We start from the raw sequence: 16016 nt of genomic DNA, 5'->3' as shown, positions 1-16016 counted from the left end.
GAGTCTGGATGGAAATAGCAGCAGCAGATCTCTTCTACTTTTAATTTTGGTGGTTCTCTGGGCTGGGGAGAGGAAGCTGGAGGTGGAGAAGCAGGCTGCAAAAGGGAGAAGAGTCACTTTTCTTCTGACATGCTCTGAAGAGAGATTTGAAGCGCTGAAGCAGCTCCAAGATTTTTTTTTCTATAAGAATAATTATAGGTGTTACGTACTGGTCTGTTTCTCACGCTGACAGGGGCTCAGAGCAGCCTTATCTAGGAGGGACGTGGGTTTAAAACCACTCGTAGTAAGTGTGTCTGTGAGCACTGAGGAGCTGGTGCAGTTTGAAGTGTAAGCACGTAACACGTTCAGGCTTCTTGTTTTCACTGGTTTGTTTAGTGAAGGTGGGTTTGGTTTTGTGTTATTTTTTTCGTTTCTCTGAATGAAAATAGATGATGGAAAACAGCCGAGCAGGTTTCACTTCCTGCTCTTGCTCAGGGCTGTGTTGTAGGGGTGCTCGGAGACAACCCCGTGTTTGGTTCAGTGACAGGGCATCGCGTGTGTCTGCCTTGGGCTGATTCCTCTGGAACTTCAGCTAGTCCCTTATTGCCTCCCAGAAATGCAAGGAGTTGGAGGAACAGCTTGTTTTATTATCACCCCATGGGGCGCAGAAGTAGGTGACAGACAGTGGCAGCTTTGGGACAGCTCTTCGGGAGGTTTCTGCCTAAATTTTTCACTGTTGTGAGGTTTGGGGTTGGGGTTTTCTGTCCGGTCCCCTCCCACCCCAGAGCATCAAAGGATGGAGGCAGTGGGTACCCTGCCCTGGTGTCATGTCACCTCGGTGCTTTCCCTTGAAGCACTGAGCCACCAGCACAGCCCTCCCGAGGCTTTGCTGATTCATGACTTGGGTTTCTCCATCTCCAGCAAGCTCTGCTGTGCTCAGCAAATCCTAGATTTCCTCTTCTGTGAGACAGCTGCAGTGTCTGTATTTCCCCATCTTGGGCCGTTGTCAGAGGTTCTGGTCCAGCTGCGAGCTTCCCTCGGAGCTGCTCTGTGGGCAGCCAAAGGATTCACCCTGAAAGCAGCAAGAGTGGGTACAAATGGAGATGAGCACCCATCAGCAGCCAAAACCAGCTGAGGTCACTCCTGAGCCCTCCCTGGGTGCAGGACCTTGCAGTCCTTGGCCAAACCTTGCCCACAGCAGGGCCAGCACAACCATTACTGCACGGGTGAGGAAGCAGGAGCGATGCCCTTGGTGGGTACTGGGGTTTGTGCAGTGCTCGGTAGCCATGGGACACTCCAGTGCATGCGGTGTATGAAGATGTCACCCATGGTGGATGCGGGAGTCTCAGGGAGACCGTGATGGGTGTTCGGAAGCCCTTGGGGTTTTTCCAGGTTCTGCAGATGACTGGGCTTGGGTTTGGCTGAGACCAGTGTGGATGGAGGCTCTGTACCTACGGGAGTGGATTCAGAAGGATGGCTTGGACCAGCTAAGCATCAGCTTTGGATTTCTTTCCTAGAGAAGTGCAGGCTGCAAATTACAACGGATTAATAGGAAATGTGGTCTGGAAGTTACAGTCCCCAGCAGGTCCATACTGGGTTTCTGGCAGGGTGTTTTATGGGGTGGTTGGACCTCTGTGTCCTGGATTCGGAGATAACAGCTCCTGAGGAGTATTTCTCAGGCAGGCTGAGTGCAGGAATAAATGCTGCCAGAGCTGCTTGCAGCAGGAAACGTCTGGTGCTGACTTGGTGTCAGACTGAGAAGTTTGAGGACAAGCTGTCTTGATGTGGGAATATGTGCAGAACGAGTTGCATTTGGGGGTACTGATTAGACTGCTGGGGCACCAGGGAAGGGATTGCTGCTTTGGGCCAAAATCACTCATTAATCTTTTTATTTTTATCATTTTTTACTTTGTTACGTTCACTGGGCTGTCAATGAAAACCCACAGAGCTCCCTGCAGAAGAAGGTAAGTCATGGGCTGGAGGTGAGGGTGGGTACATGGGTGGAAGATGCTGGGGGTGAGGAGGGGGGAGTCTTTGGGGTCTTCTAATCTTGGTTTTAATCTCAGAGAAAGCTGAGCTGACAGCAGAGCTTTCCTGTGATGGCAAGGCTACCAGCTGTGAATAGAAACACAGAGGATTTGGTTTCTGTAGTTAGAAACAGACATAGTAAAGTCAGGCCGACGTTGTTTAATATTAGAGAGAAAAATCCCCCATTGCAGAGCTGGCTGTCCTCACTAGTGCCCACAGCCGATGGGCACTGCAGCAGCTCTGCTGCAAGCTGCAGATGGGGTCCTGTTGGTCTCTGTGGCCTCAGTGGTCTAAATTACCTGTCTTCTGGGGTTTTTTTGAGCACTGACTGTGCTTGGCTTGGTGTTTTCTCACCAGGGAAGTCCCTCTGGGAGTTGGTGCTGGAGCAGTTTGAAGATCTCCTCGTCCGCATCTTGTTGATGGCAGCTTTTCTGTCATTCGTAAGTACCCTGGGCTGGGGGGGTGGGCACCTTCCAGGGCATGTACGGACCCAGCTGGCAGCCAAGTAGCAAAGGAGCCTGCGGAAGGTGCCTGTTGGATGAAGGTGTAGCAGCAGCACAATGGTTTTCTAGGATATAGTGACAATATCATTGTATCTACTTAAAAGATGAGACACTAGGATTTGTCAGTAATTATGGTCCGTCCAAAAGTGATATTGAAGAACTACGTGGGCTTCTTTCTATTTCCCCAAGACTGTTCCAGACAAAGTCAGAAAAGGGCCATGGAAACGTTCAGTCCTGGGCGCATTTTGGTGGGATGCTGGGTGGGATGGGTGTTTGCCCCAGGCACTGTGTAGGGTTAGGGTTAGGGCTTTGAGAGAGCAAGTGCAGAGCCCCAGCGAGAGCGGGGCTGCAAAGGGGCTGACAAGGGCAGGTGAGGGCTGCCCAAAGCTTTCACCTCTGGGATGCTTTTTCCTGCAATCCATAGGTTTTTGTCATTGTTTGTAGACTCGGGTCCTTCGGATGTGTCTTTATCTCATTGCAAGATTTTACCAACAGCCTCCTGTGTTTTTAGGTTAGAAGGTGCTTTTGTTACCGTCTCTTTTAACTTCCCTCTTAAATCTGTTTTCCCTCCATCGATTTGATGCTGTCCGCTTTCCTGCCCCCATACGTGCAGCCATGGCCAGTGTCTGTGCTTCAGCTCTTCGCTGAGTTAGGACCCAAACTGCCTATTTGCAAGTCCCTGATTTTAATTCTTCCTGATTGCTTTTCAACCCCATCTTCCATCCAGTAAAATATGTCTTGTGCCTCGACTTGCATAGATGGTAAAACAGAAAGGGAAAATTACCCCATTCCTTATGTTTTCCTTGAACATTTTTGAAAGTGTTAAGTTGCAGCGTGACCAGATCCATGTTGGGATCTGCTGGAATGGAGGACGCTGTCTCTGACACATGGAGATGTGTGTGTCCACGGTGCAGATACGTTCCTGGTCTATGGCCAAGCTGTTGAGTTTAGCTGATCCCACATCACCTCTTGACATTACCAAGCCCAGAGAGGCTACCAGGACGTCGCATGCCTTGCTATTTCCTGGCCAGAACGCTGGGTTGTGGATGATGATAAGTGAGGGCAGCACTTCAGGTGCCTGAGGCTGACTCAGAAACTCCACATACCACCTTCACCTCCGTTGGGGTGCAGGCAGCAGCATGGGCACCTGCCTGAAGTGTGTGCATCTGCCTAGGGAGGCAAAGACAGTGCTGGGAGCGTTTCCAAACCCCATGCGTCTGCCCTCCTCAGAGTGAAGTCTCCCTCCCAGAGCCCTTCTGCTCATTTTTCAATTAAAAATAAAAATCCAATCTGTTTAATATTTTTTTTTTACCGTTTTTTCCCTCCCTCTGGCTGAGCAGGACTGGCAGTGTTTCGGCTGCCGGCGTGGGAGGTGCCTCCTGCCTGGTGTTTGCTGCCTTCCCGTCCTGCCACATGGCTGGGAGGGCTCAGAGACCCGGGGCTGGGGCTGCTCAAGCCGGTGGTGCTCAGGGCAGGTGTCAGGTATGGCTGGGCCCAGTGCAGGGCGTAGAGCTTTCCTTTAAACTTTTGCCGATGTGTGGGGCAGGGCTAATGCTCGCTGACAAAATACACCTCCCAGTGCGTCATGCAGCAGGAAAACATGATGTTTTGTTCGGGTAATGTCAGAGTTCTGCTTAGAATTGGGTTCTCCTTGTGTTTAGCAGGGCATGAAGCCCGGCGCAGGTTTCTCCTGCCACCAGAGCTGTCGGTGTGTGCCTTCAGGGTGGTACCGTCCAGGTTCTGCTTCCCCAGATGGTGTTATTGCTCACCCTCAAACGTTTCCTTCCTCAGTGGTGTATCTCCAGTGGGGCTCTTCTCCCGCCTTCGTCAGGGAAGATGCTGCATCCAGACGCATACGTGTCTTTCCCAGGAGGAGCCCTGATTTACCCCCTGCACCTCCTGCGAGCACGAAGCAGCTTCTCCTCCCCGGGGCATGCGGGCAGTCAGCCAGCAGCGGGTGCATCACCAGGCTCAGTGAGCTGGCACCCACGAGTGCTGCTGAGCTCCTCTGTGCCTAATAACGCCAAGAGGTGATGCGGGATCAGCTAAACTCAGCATCCACAGGATTAGAAAGGTGCTTTTATGGGTGGCACTGAGGAATTGCAATATGAACCCCTTTGGTGCCTTAGAAGTGCTTATCTTCATCGGCACCTTACTCCCCAGTTGCTGATTTGAGCCTTATTTGCGGTGCCCAAGTACTGAGCTCAGTTTTTCCCACAATCTACCTTGGGAGCAACTCTGTATGAGGAGACATTTCCCACCAAGCCACTGGAGAATTACTTATTTTGGACTATACTCAAGGTGTTTGGCGGGGGGACAGCGAAGCCAAGTCTCCTGTCTCCTCCTTTCGTATATGACTCGTAGGCAGATAAGGGAGGAGGCTGGTCCCTTGCAAGGTTCAATACGTTCCCAGAATAACTCGCAGTGACCCCTTTGTTGGTGAATTTGTAGAGCTGTTGCAATCTGGTTGATGGCTGAGTCTGCTGTGGTGGCTCTGCTAATCAGTAAAGCAGACGTGAACCCCTGTGCTGGTGCCTCTGCCACAGAGCAGCAAGGTTTTGCTATGTTGACACAGCACAGGTTGACACGCAGTTACATGGGGCAAAAATATTTGTGTGTGTGTGTGCTTCCCTTGAGGCCTTTGTGGGATGGAGAGGGGACTCAGGGTGGTCAGAAGCCACAAGGTCAGTCCCCGCTCTGCAGAGCTGCTCTTGCTGCATCCATTACTTGTATCGCATTGCTTAACTTCTGCCCAGGAGGGGCTTCTCAGAGGCAGAGCATGCTGCAGGCAGTGTCTGTGGTGGCTGCCCAGCTGCTGCTGGCAGCGTCTCTTTGAGAAGCCAGCAGTGCTGCCTGGTCTCCCTGCTCATCTGCTCATCCCTGGTCTCCACACGAGTGCACTAAACAAAACCAGGTGTTTTCCTGGTGCAAATACTTGTCCAAGTTTTGCATGGCCATTGGCTCCAGCCCTGCTCGTTTGATGCATTAGGTTATCCCCAGCAGAAGAGTGGAGGCACCTGAGTTAAGGTACGGCAAGTCCATGCTTTAACCAAGCCTTGTGGGGCTGGCCACCACTCTGGGTTGTCTTGTCTCCACCAAACACCATGTTGGTTGGCTCTCATTTCCATCCTTAAAATGTTGGCACCTGTTGTTTCAACCACGTTGTGGTCCTTCTTTTCTCTTGCCTACCAGATCCTGGCCTGGTTTGAAGAAGGAGAGGAGACCACGACAGCATTTGTGGAGCCCATCGTCATTATTATGATCCTGATCGCCAATGCCGTGGTGGGTGTGTGGCAGGTAAGTCACAGCCCCCGCCACTGCCTGCCCCACGTGGCTGAGACACTTCAGCTGAAGGTCTCATTGTTTTTTGCAGTTGGAAACTCATTTCTCAGAAGTTCAATTTTCGCGTTGGCTGAGCTGCCCTGTGCCCCAGTGCAGATGCTCAGTTGTTGGCTGCCTCTTGCTTTGTTCCTTCAGTTTTACTTTGGCGACTGTTGCAGTTAGGAGTTTAGGATCTTGAACTTACTTGCCATCCAGGCAAACACTGCTTACCTCCTGGCCACAACCAAATGCATTTTCCAAGGGAAGCTTTTTTCCCTATCCACCAGAAAGTCATGGTGGCTGCTGCCCCTTGCCTTGCTGTATCCCTCCTGGGGGACGAGCAAATGCCCCAGCCAGCAAAGCTCCTCTTCTTGTATATATTCACTTTAAGGCCATTTATTTATCTGCAGCTTGATCTGAGTTGAGGTTGCTGGGTGGGGAAAAAATACATCTGGGTGGGATATGCTGCTTCCTAAACCAAGAATGAGAAAATCAATCCCAAAGGTCCATGCAGCGTCCAGGACCTGCTGTGATTTAAGCCAGTGGGACCGTTTCAGAGCAGCTGAAGAAGACTCGGCACTTGCCCCATCCATGGTGCAAATGGACACCAAAGCCAGGGCTGGGCTTTGGGGCTCCTGTCTTTGCAGTGGGTGGGGAAGGAGCCTGCTGGCATGAGTACCCCCACTGCCAGCAGCTCTGCTTCTCCTCTGCTTGCAGGAGAGAAACGCCGAGAGCGCCATCGAAGCCCTGAAGGAGTACGAGCCCGAGATGGGGAAGGTGATTCGCGCCGACCGCAGTGGGGTGCAGCGGATCCGTGCCCGGGACATCGTCCCCGGGGACATCGTGGAGGTGGCAGGTAGGGTGCCATCACCCCGGGGCACGGGGTGGGGTGGGGAGGTGGTGCTGGCCAGGGGAGCTTTGCTGTCATGCACCCCGTGGTCCTCGTGGGAGGGCTCTGCTGCAGTGTCCGGCCCGTCTCCTCTGGAGGCACAGCTGCTGAGTCACCTCGGTGTTGTACGCTTGAGATCTTGGTTTCTCTTTTCAAATCCAGAGAGGTGAAATGATTTGGGGCAAAGCTGGGGCTCATCAGCTTGCCGAGACTTCGCCCCGACTGTAGGGTGGTAGAGAACAGCAGAAAAGAGAAAAATAAAGTGTGTATTTCTGGCACAGGTTTTGTGCTTTGGGAGGGTTTCCCCGTTTTCTGGAAGAACTGGAAGAACTTTTAACTTTCCACCAAGATTCCTTGTCCCTGGAAGCGGCTCTCCCACATGCATCCCCCAGACAAGGCGCCGGGCTCTGGGTACCACACCAGTGGTGCCAGGCGAGCGCTGCCGCCAGCGTGGAGGGGTTCAGCGCTGCAGGCAGCGGCGCTGGTCCTGCCTGCGTGGGCAGATGTCCTTGGTAACTGGGGTTTGTTATTTGGGGAGGGCAACAGAAAGGGGACCGACTGCAGGGTACTTTTGCCTCCCCGGTCGGGTTGTCCCCCTCCAGCCCTTCTGTCGGGGTTTCACATTCAGCAAAGGCTGCCTGGGGTTGTCCTGCCTGCCCCACCAGAGCTGAAGAGGATGAATTTCAATTATCCCATTTTGTTTGTTCGTTAAACGATGCTGTAAACCCCCAGAGCCACAAACCTAATCCTCTCCTTTCCTCCTTGTGGCCCTGCTAGTGGAAACATGCTGCAATCCCTCCCGCGCCCAGCCAGCTCACTGTTATTTATGTCTTCCAGTTGGGCTTCAGCTGGAAGATGAACATAAAAATAATGTGGGGAGGATCAAGCAGAGGAGTGCTGGCCAGATCCTCAGCTGGGCGAGCTGGCGGTGCTTCCAAGCCAGCTCCAGCAATGCACTCCAGCTGCTGACCTGGCCTTTAATTAAATTAATTAATTAAATTCTGCCATCTTTCTCCAAATCAAGTGCTCGCTGCCTACTGAATATTACTTTTTAGTGGCACAATGAGCATCATGACAGGGAGAGAGAGCTGAGCTCTCCTCTGGAGGGGTTTGCAAGTTAATTAGCAAATGTTGAGTTTAGGAGGTTAGAGTAAGTGGCAAGGATGCTGTCAGGCTGTCTGACAGGAAAGTGCGCCAGGAGCAATCGCTGTGAATGTGCAGTGGGCATCCCTGGGGACGGCAGGGACAGCGCAGGCAGCAGGGACTGCCTTCTGTTTGCAGGTGCAAATGCAATAAATTTGGCATCTGGGAGCAGAAAACCTGCTGCAGTAAGACAAGAGGGGAATGATGGTTGCATGTTGCAAGTTGGCAAGCTGTTTAAACCCGGCTGATTTTTGCCCTTTTGTAACAAGGCCATCGAGGTGAGTTCTCGCGCAGGCAGCTGCACAGCACTTAAACTCAGCTGCAGTGCCAGGTCTCTGCCTTGCCCAAAAAGCACGGGCAGGGCATTGCCAGGGAGCTCTGTCAGGTTCTGCACCACCTGCCCCTTCCTGCTTCACTCGGGCAGTGCTGGTGGCCACAGCCACCCCATGTTGTCTCCCGTTTCTTTCCCGTGGCTTTTGGCACGGGGTAGACTTGCAGTGCTTGGGCTCTCAGCACATGTTCAGTATCTGGCTCACGGCACCTACAGATGTCTGTCCATCTGTCCTGCGCCATGCAGGTCTCCCGGGATGCCGTCGCACTCTCTGCCCTTGAGTGGGTGCTACCTCCATGGCACCAGGGCTCAACACTGTCTCTAGGTGATGGCAACAGATTTTTCATCTTCAGGTTTAGATAATGTTTACAAACCCTCCCCCGCCTTTCCCAGGGAGGAAGAGGAGCTCTTTGCTCCCTTTATGGTGCTCCAGCCCCCTTGAGCAGATGCAACGTCCAAGTCTACGCACGAAGTGAGCATTCTGGGGGGTTCGATGGGTCCCTGTGCTCAGCACCCCCCATCTCAGACCCCCCAAAAAGGAGTGTAACAGGGAGGACGCATGTCTGTCGGGACAGCAGATGTTGCATGCCACATCCCACAGCGCTCGGATCTGTAGCTGGAATAAATGGCTGGGTGGTGGAGCGGTTCCAGCCCCCCCTCCCGCTGCACTCGGGGGGGTTTACGAGTCCTGGGAGGAAGCGCTCGTTAAAGTCTGGGATTTGAGACGCTCGTTAGCGGCCAAGCCGGCAATGTTGTGTAACGTGATGTAAGGCACTGTGAGCCAGGACGCTCTCGGCCTCAATATTTCCGAAGTGCCGGAGCGCAGTTGCATCCAGCTGATAAGGGAGCAGGAGGAAGAGCTGGGAGGAGGAAACCCAGCGGGAAAAGCAGCTTTAAATGGGTTTTCTAAGGAAGCGTATGAGCCTTGGTGGGTGGTGATCAGTGGCTGTCAGTGGATGGGGCTGCTTTCACTCACAAGCACTGTGCCATGCCAGGAGACCCATGGATGGCTGTTTGTCTTGGCCACAAAAGGTCTTCCAATGTCATCAGCTTCAGTCAGCACGCAGAGCCCTGAAATGGGGTTAAGAGTGGTGTTGAGAGGCTCGGACTGCTCCAAAATTGGAGTGTTTGAGGGTTTTTGCAGGGAAGAAACAAGATAGGGGTGCTGTGGGGGTTTTGCAGGGAAGAGATGGGGATGTGGCTGAACAGGCGATGCGGGGTGACAGGCAGGGCTGTGCCGGGGTTCGGCCGGAGGGCAGAGGGTTTGATGCTTCCTGCCCTGAGGACCACATGCCTGCACTTCTGCAGTGGCTCTGCTCCAAAAAGAAGAGAAAAGGTGCCTGCCCTTCTGCCCGCTCACTGGCAGGAGGGAAGTGGGTGCTCGCTGCCAGTGGTGGTGAAGGGGGTCCCAGCCATGGTGGAGAAGCGCATGTCACTGCAGAGGTGCAGCCAGGGCGGGTGGGACCCCACTGGGGTCCTGTGCTCACCTGGCCTCCTCATGCAGAGCTCCTGCCTTTGCTGGTTGTCCTGGCAAACCTGTCTCGAAGCACAGTTAGCTTTTCCTGGGTGGCAGCTGGGGAAGGGGATGGGCAGGGCTGGCAGGCAGGTCGCCGCCCTGGCAGCATCCCTGTGCAGAGGGACAGGGCTGAATTTTGCAGAGGAAGGTGGTGCTAGAAACGTGTGGTCAGTCCATGGGGGAGGGTTCCTGGAATGGCACAAATAACCCCCTTGGCTGCAGCACTGCTGCTGCCTGCTCCCTGGGCTGGCTGCTTTTGTGCAAGGTAATCCCCTAAAATTAGAAATTCCTCAAGGTGCCATCCCTGCACTGCCCAACTGCAACTGATAGTACCTCCTTCCAGCTTCCTTTTTTTAATGTTTAAATTTAATGAAATAAGCTTTAAATGCATAAAGGAGGCATCTCGGGGCATGACCGTGGTTTACCACAGGCTTTACCCCTCATTGCTGCAGGCTGGGTGCTGCCGTGTGCCCAGGCCACCTAGGGACACAGTGATTCACAGCAAAAGCCACTCGCTGCCCTGGAGACTGGTCAGTTGAAATAGGAAATGAGGGAAGCCAGCAGGAACTGAGGTGCAAACCGTTGGCCCCAAACCTTGGGGCAGAGCTGGGCTATGCTGGAGCATTTAGGGTTTACTGTACCCCTTCCCCGGGGCAACGGGCACTGCTGGTCCCACCTGATGGAGCTGCTCTGCTCTTTTTGCCCTTGTAGTTGGCGACAAGGTGCCAGCGGACATCCGGATCATCGAAATCCGGTCCACCACCCTGCGGGTCGACCAGTCCATCCTCACAGGTACGTGCAGGTGGCTGCTGACGGCAGAGATTTCCCTCCGCCATCTGCCCTGAGCCAAATCTGGGGACTGACACTGAGCTGAGTGCTTTCCTGGGGTGGGAAACGCGTGGGAGAATGAGATTGAGGACTTGGGAAGGTCTCAGCATCATCTAAAAGTCATGGCAGAGGCGAGATGTGCTTGGTGCTTGGCCATCCCTTCTGCAAAACACGAGGCTGTGCTGTGAGACACGGGGGGTTTCAAGAGGGGCTGTCCCTGCCCACGCTTCCCCTGTGCAGCTGTCACACGATGACTGCTGGTGCATGAGGCTTCGTGACTTCAGGGAGAGGTGACGATATTTTGGGCTATTTTGTTAAGCACTGGAAAAGCCCTGAAAGCTGATAATCTATGATACTTCAAAAATTCTCTCTCTCTGCTGTCAGGGAAGGGCAGTGAATGATCAGATGACCAGAAGGGCTTCCAGAAATTCGGCTCTCTTGTGTGATTTTTTTAAAGTCGTCAAGTTAGGGGATGGCAGCCGGGAAGGAAGAGCAATCAAAAAAAATGTTAAAAACACAGGAAAAGGAGCCCAATCTCCTTGAAACATGGCTTTGTATTAACTTAGTTCTCCAAGGGCAAGAGGAGATGCAGCAAAAGGGCAAATCTCCAAAGAACAACATATAAAACTTCAACAGAAGTGCTTTGGGCACCTTTTGTGTTGTGCTGCCCTACAAACCCCATCTGACCATGCAAACCTGTGCTGCAAGCCAGTGGCTCCCTGGCGCAGGGGTTTGGCCCCGTCCACTTGGGCTGAATGGGGCCTTGGGATCTGCACAGGTTGTTCTTCTGCAGCCCTCATCTTCAGAGCGCCTTGGCCCAGCTCTGACGCCCCCATGATGGATGTTTTGATGGTTTGGTGGCAAAGTGCTGCTTTAGAAAGCTGTGGGGATTGGGATGCAGGCTCATAACAACATTGAGCAGATGCTGGAGAGGAAATGCAGGTGGTTCATCTTTCCCCTCTTGTCTTGGCAGGGGAGTCTGTGTCGGTGATCAAACATGCTGACCCCATCCCTGACCCCCGGGCTGTCAACCAGGACAAGAAGAACATGCTTTTCTCTGTAAGTCCCTTACAGCTGTCCCCGCCTCTCCTGTGGTTTTCCAAAGAGTCACCGAGCGAAGAGGCTGATGGACATGGGAGATCTCTGAGCAGTGAAAGGGCATGTATGCCTGAGAAAAACCTGAATCCATAAAGAAAGCCCCAAATCCATAAAAATGCTTCCATGGGATTTCATTTGGGCTGTGGCACATATTGCCCTTAAATACCTTGGGCAATCTCAGCATTTTTTCCATCAAGTAGGGTGCTTTATGGATGGGTGAAAGGTTTGTGGTTGAGCCTGGAGCTATTGCAAATTTGGGTTTCCTCCTTGCTCATGCTCCTCTTGGGCAAAAGTCAAGTCCTTGAGGGGTAAGAGAGCTCTCGGGAGGGCCTCCTGCTGCTCTAGGGTGGGTTTATATAAAATCCTAGGATGTCTCTTTTTCTCCTTAACCGAGATCTCATGTCTCCTTTCACAAGTGACACATTTCCCCGGTCAGGCTGAGCAGTTTCATGCCCACATCTCCACTCTGGCCTCTTTCTTCCCTCCCAGGGCACCAACATCGCAGCTGGGAAGGCTGTAGGGGTTGTCATTGCGACAGGGGTGTACACCGAGATTGGGAAGATCCGAAACCAGATGGTGGAGACAGAGCCCGAGAAGACCCCCTTGCAGCAGAAGCTGGATGAGTTCAGCCAGCAGCTCTCCAAAGTGATTTTCCTGGTGTGCATCGCCGTCTGGGTCATCAATGTCAGCCACTTCAGTGACCCCGTCCATGGGGGCTCCTGGTTTCGGGGGGCCATCTACTATTTCAAGATTTCGGTGGCACTGGCGGTGGCCGCCATTCCTGAGGGCCTCCCGGCCGTCATCACCACCTGCCTGGCGCTGGGCACACGTCGCATGGCCAAGAAGAACGCCATCGTGCGGAGCCTGCCCTCGGTGGAGACCCTGGGCTGCACCTCCGTCATCTGCTCCGACAAGACTGGCACCCTCACCACCAACCAGATGTCCGTCTGCCGGGTGAGTCCTGCGGGCATTTTGGGGTGCAGGGTGCTCTGTAAGCCCTCGAGCACTCTGCATCGCTCCATCCCCATCCTGGGGTGATGGGCTTGCTGTCCTCATCAGACTTGTTTGATATTAGGAATTTGAAGGTGAGCATGAAAGGTGGTTTGTAGGAAGACCTGAGCTTGCTCTCTGCCCAGCTGGGGGTGAGGATGTTTATGGCTTCTCTAGTCCTGGTTGTAATTAGAAAACGCAGTTTCATGAACACACTGTTTTGGAGGTGCCGTGTTGCAGACTTGTTTCAGGGCTCCCTCTCCAGAGAGCATTTCTTCCTGCTGGGATGTGGCATTGAGGCAGAGCTCACAGAGATGCCAATGCAGTCCCCCTCCTCTGCTCTCTTGCCCATTTTTCCCTTGTTTTTAACCAAACCAGTGAGAAATCCTGGACCATGCAAATTTACAAAGCCTGGACCTGTGAGGCCAAAGCTTGGAGGGTGACTGCAACATGTGGGTCTGTGAGAAGCTCACACAGAAATACGAGGGGTTAAGAGAAGATGCCTGTGACCTGGTGAGAAAGTACTTCAGTGACTCGTGCCTGCCTGGCAGGTCTGCCATCAGCACTTGTGTGCAGCTCTGGCTCAGACTGAAAGCATTTCTGATGGAGGGAGTCCTGGGATGGTTTGGCAAAGAGATTTGAAAGCTCCTTGTCTACCAGAGGGTTTCGCTCCCGCATGCCTGTCTGTATGGAGAGGTGACTTGTTAGGAAAGCCTGGACCATCTGAGTACTTCTCAGTTTCCCCATTAATCCTCAAGTCTCAGGAAAGCTTTTTTTCATGGTCTTGGCATGTTGGTTTTATAGGAAAACCTTGGAAAATGTGTTGCTGTGGGGAAAAATGGACCTGGCCACCGTTCCTCCTCCCTGACACTTGTGTGGTGTGGTGGGAAGCTGTGACCATGCTGCAAGCTGGCCATGGGCTTTGGCTACTGGTTTGCTCAGCACAAACTACAGATGACTGGAAACGTCTGGTATTTCTGCCCTGTAAATGATTTAAAATGAGACACTGCTGGGACGAGGCAGTGACCAAGCCGCCCGTGTCTCACTCGAGGAGAAGGTTCCCACCAGCCCATTTTTTGACCCAGTGATGCAGAGAAGCACGTAAAGGGTGACCCCAGTGTTTGGGGTCTCTGTAGCTCTGCAGACTGCAGAAGGAGAGGTAGGAGTGACCATGCCTTCCCCAAACTGCTTCCTACCAGAGGATCTGCTCCTTGAACTTGGGAAGAAGTGCCGCCATCTCCCAGGTGGCAGAGGCAGGATTTGTGATGCTGAGACAGGGAGAGGGCAGGAGAGGGACAGAGAGTTTTAGCATCGATTAATGAAGTTGGCAACTTTGCAAAAAAAACCCCAAACACCTCAATTCAAAATTCAATGTATTCACCACCCCATCTCCTCACAACCCTGTTCCGATATACATGTTATTCACTTGGCTGAATCCTGACTCCCAGGGAGCGATACCGAGAGCCGGGCTGGCCCCAGGACACGCGGACTGTTACTGTTTAACGGACAGGGATTCCCGCGCTGACGCAGGCAGCACTGGGGCTGCCGGCGGCTCGGCCGAGCGGCGGGTGGGTAAATATTTGTGCTGGGCGGATGTTGGCGTGTCCTGGATGTGCTGCACCAAGCAGCCGGTTCAGCCACCGCGATGAAAAAGCCAGGAAAGCCTATCGATAACCTGGAAAAATGTGTTAATTGAGGGTGATTTTAATTAAATCACACATTAAATTTGGGTGAGTGCAGCTGCTCAGCTACAGGGTATGCTGCCGAGCAGTGCTTGCCCTTTACGTCTCGCTGCCAGCATCAGATCTGTAGAGCTGTAAAGTGACTCTTGAAAGGCTTTTGGTCTGTTTTAAAACCCTCAGCTGTTTTTTAAGGGCTGCACCACCGGCTCCCGCTTGGTGCCTGGGTCTCATGGCCGGGGTGCTGGCTGAGCTGGTTTAGCAGCCACATATGGACCCCAGGTGGTCAGCAGGGGTGAAGCTGTGTCCCCCAAATGCCCGTGGGTGTTAAGTGCCCACTGAAGTGTTTTGTGCTGGGGGCCTTGTCCATCTGGGGTGGCCAAGACTTTAGTGCTTTTGCTTTGACCTCGACTCTACCCGAGGTCACAGCTCTGCAGTAATGCAGAAAGTCACAAACCCACTTAGTAAATCAGATTAAACCTGGGGTTTGTGTCGCTCACCTGATGGTCATCTGCACCACCATCTCCCCCAGCCCACGGTGCAGAGCAACCAGGACCAGCCTTCTCCCAGCCATTAAATAACGGTGAAGCTGGGCAGGCAGAGGAGGGAGCAGAGAGGCATTGCAACTCTTGCACGTTTAAATCACTCTCCTGAAAATTGCAGCCCCCTTTTATGCATCATAACTTGAGTTTCCAGGAGCACAAAGGCGGCGTTTGAAAGTCAGGACCTGAAGCGGAGATGTGAGTGTGGCTGTGCAGGCTCGGGGCTGCTGCCGTGTGGGGCAGAGCAGGACGGGGCTGGAGAGGGGCGATGCTGGCACCTACCTCATGTCTGGGAGAGAGAAGTGGCTGGTGAGTTTGGCTGTCTTCGAGATGGCTGGTGTTTTGAGGAACAAAAGCAGAAAAGGGTTTAATTTCAATGAACCTTGTCGCAGAGCCTGAAAATGCGAACTCCTGTCCCCATTGCAGCTGCCCAGGAGCTGCTGCAGGCACTATTTGCTTTTTAATCTCCAGGACACTGTGTCTTGATTCAGCAGTTTTATCTGTCTAAACCAGTCAGTAATTAGTGGGGGACCTTGCTGGGGGCCTCCCAGGGGCTGTGGCTGAGCTGCCGGCTGTGGCAGTTGCTGGTGGGCGCCTGTTGGCCGGGGCTGCTTCCAGAGCAGGAGGAAAATGATGCTGATCTGTGGGATGATTGATGGGTAAATGACTGATGATTACAGCCTCTTACTATTCCAGACAGCAATCCTAGCTCATCTGCCTTCTGATGAGTCGTTCTTTTAAAGATACTACCAAAAATATGGAAATGTGAAGATGTATCCTTCACATCTCTCTTCCCCGCAAGCCTGCAGCTGGGTGCCATGTGCAGCTCCGGGGATGGTGCAGCCATTGCCCTTTGCTTTCTAAAAGTACCTGCCAGCAGTGTCAGGCTGTGAGGTGCGGAGCTGGGGCTAGGTGAGATCTGCAGGGCAGAAGGAGCGATGGCTGAAACACTTTTGGAGCCGGGTGTGCTCTTCATAAGCACGTAGTAACATTTTCCTTCCACTCTCTGTTGCATTAAAACCCCAGACTGCCAGCATGGTTTTAAAAGGGTTAATAGCAGGGGTGTGAGCAGAGGGAAGCCCTGGGGTGATGCTGGCAGGGATCCCCTTGCTGAATGCTGGAGCTGGGGTTCGCCATGGCAGTGCAGGAGGTCAGGCAGCCCCTCTGTG

The 16016-nt window shown here is 53.1% G+C and overlaps 1 protein-coding gene across 2 annotated transcripts in view; it reads left to right on the top strand.

Annotated features, from left to right (window-relative positions):
- Positions 1-1925: 1925 nt before the first annotated feature.
- The window catches only part of ATP2A3 (ATPase sarcoplasmic/endoplasmic reticulum Ca2+ transporting 3), a 39158-nt gene continuing 25067 nt past the window's right edge, over positions 1926-16016 (top strand). For both annotated transcript variants that reach the window (XM_026861605.1, XM_026861604.1), the window contains exons 1-7: positions 1926-1943; positions 2365-2447; positions 5703-5807; positions 6549-6687; positions 10422-10502; positions 11512-11597; positions 12126-12590. In XM_026861605.1, coding sequence (XP_026717406.1) covers positions 2427-2447; positions 5703-5807; positions 6549-6687; positions 10422-10502; positions 11512-11597; positions 12126-12590 — 897 coding nt within the window. In that variant the 5' untranslated portion in view covers positions 1926-1943; positions 2365-2426. The remainder of the gene's footprint in view (positions 1944-2364; positions 2448-5702; positions 5808-6548; positions 6688-10421; positions 10503-11511; positions 11598-12125; positions 12591-16016) is intronic.

Source organism: Athene cunicularia, assembly GCF_003259725.1.
Source record: "Athene cunicularia isolate RWA chromosome 19 unlocalized genomic scaffold, athCun1 chr19_part1, whole genome shotgun sequence".
NCBI classification, from domain to species: domain Eukaryota; kingdom Metazoa; phylum Chordata; class Aves; order Strigiformes; family Strigidae; genus Athene; species Athene cunicularia.
The sequence above is the reverse complement of the archived record's forward strand: the minus strand, read 5'-3'. Positions and strand labels throughout refer to the sequence as shown.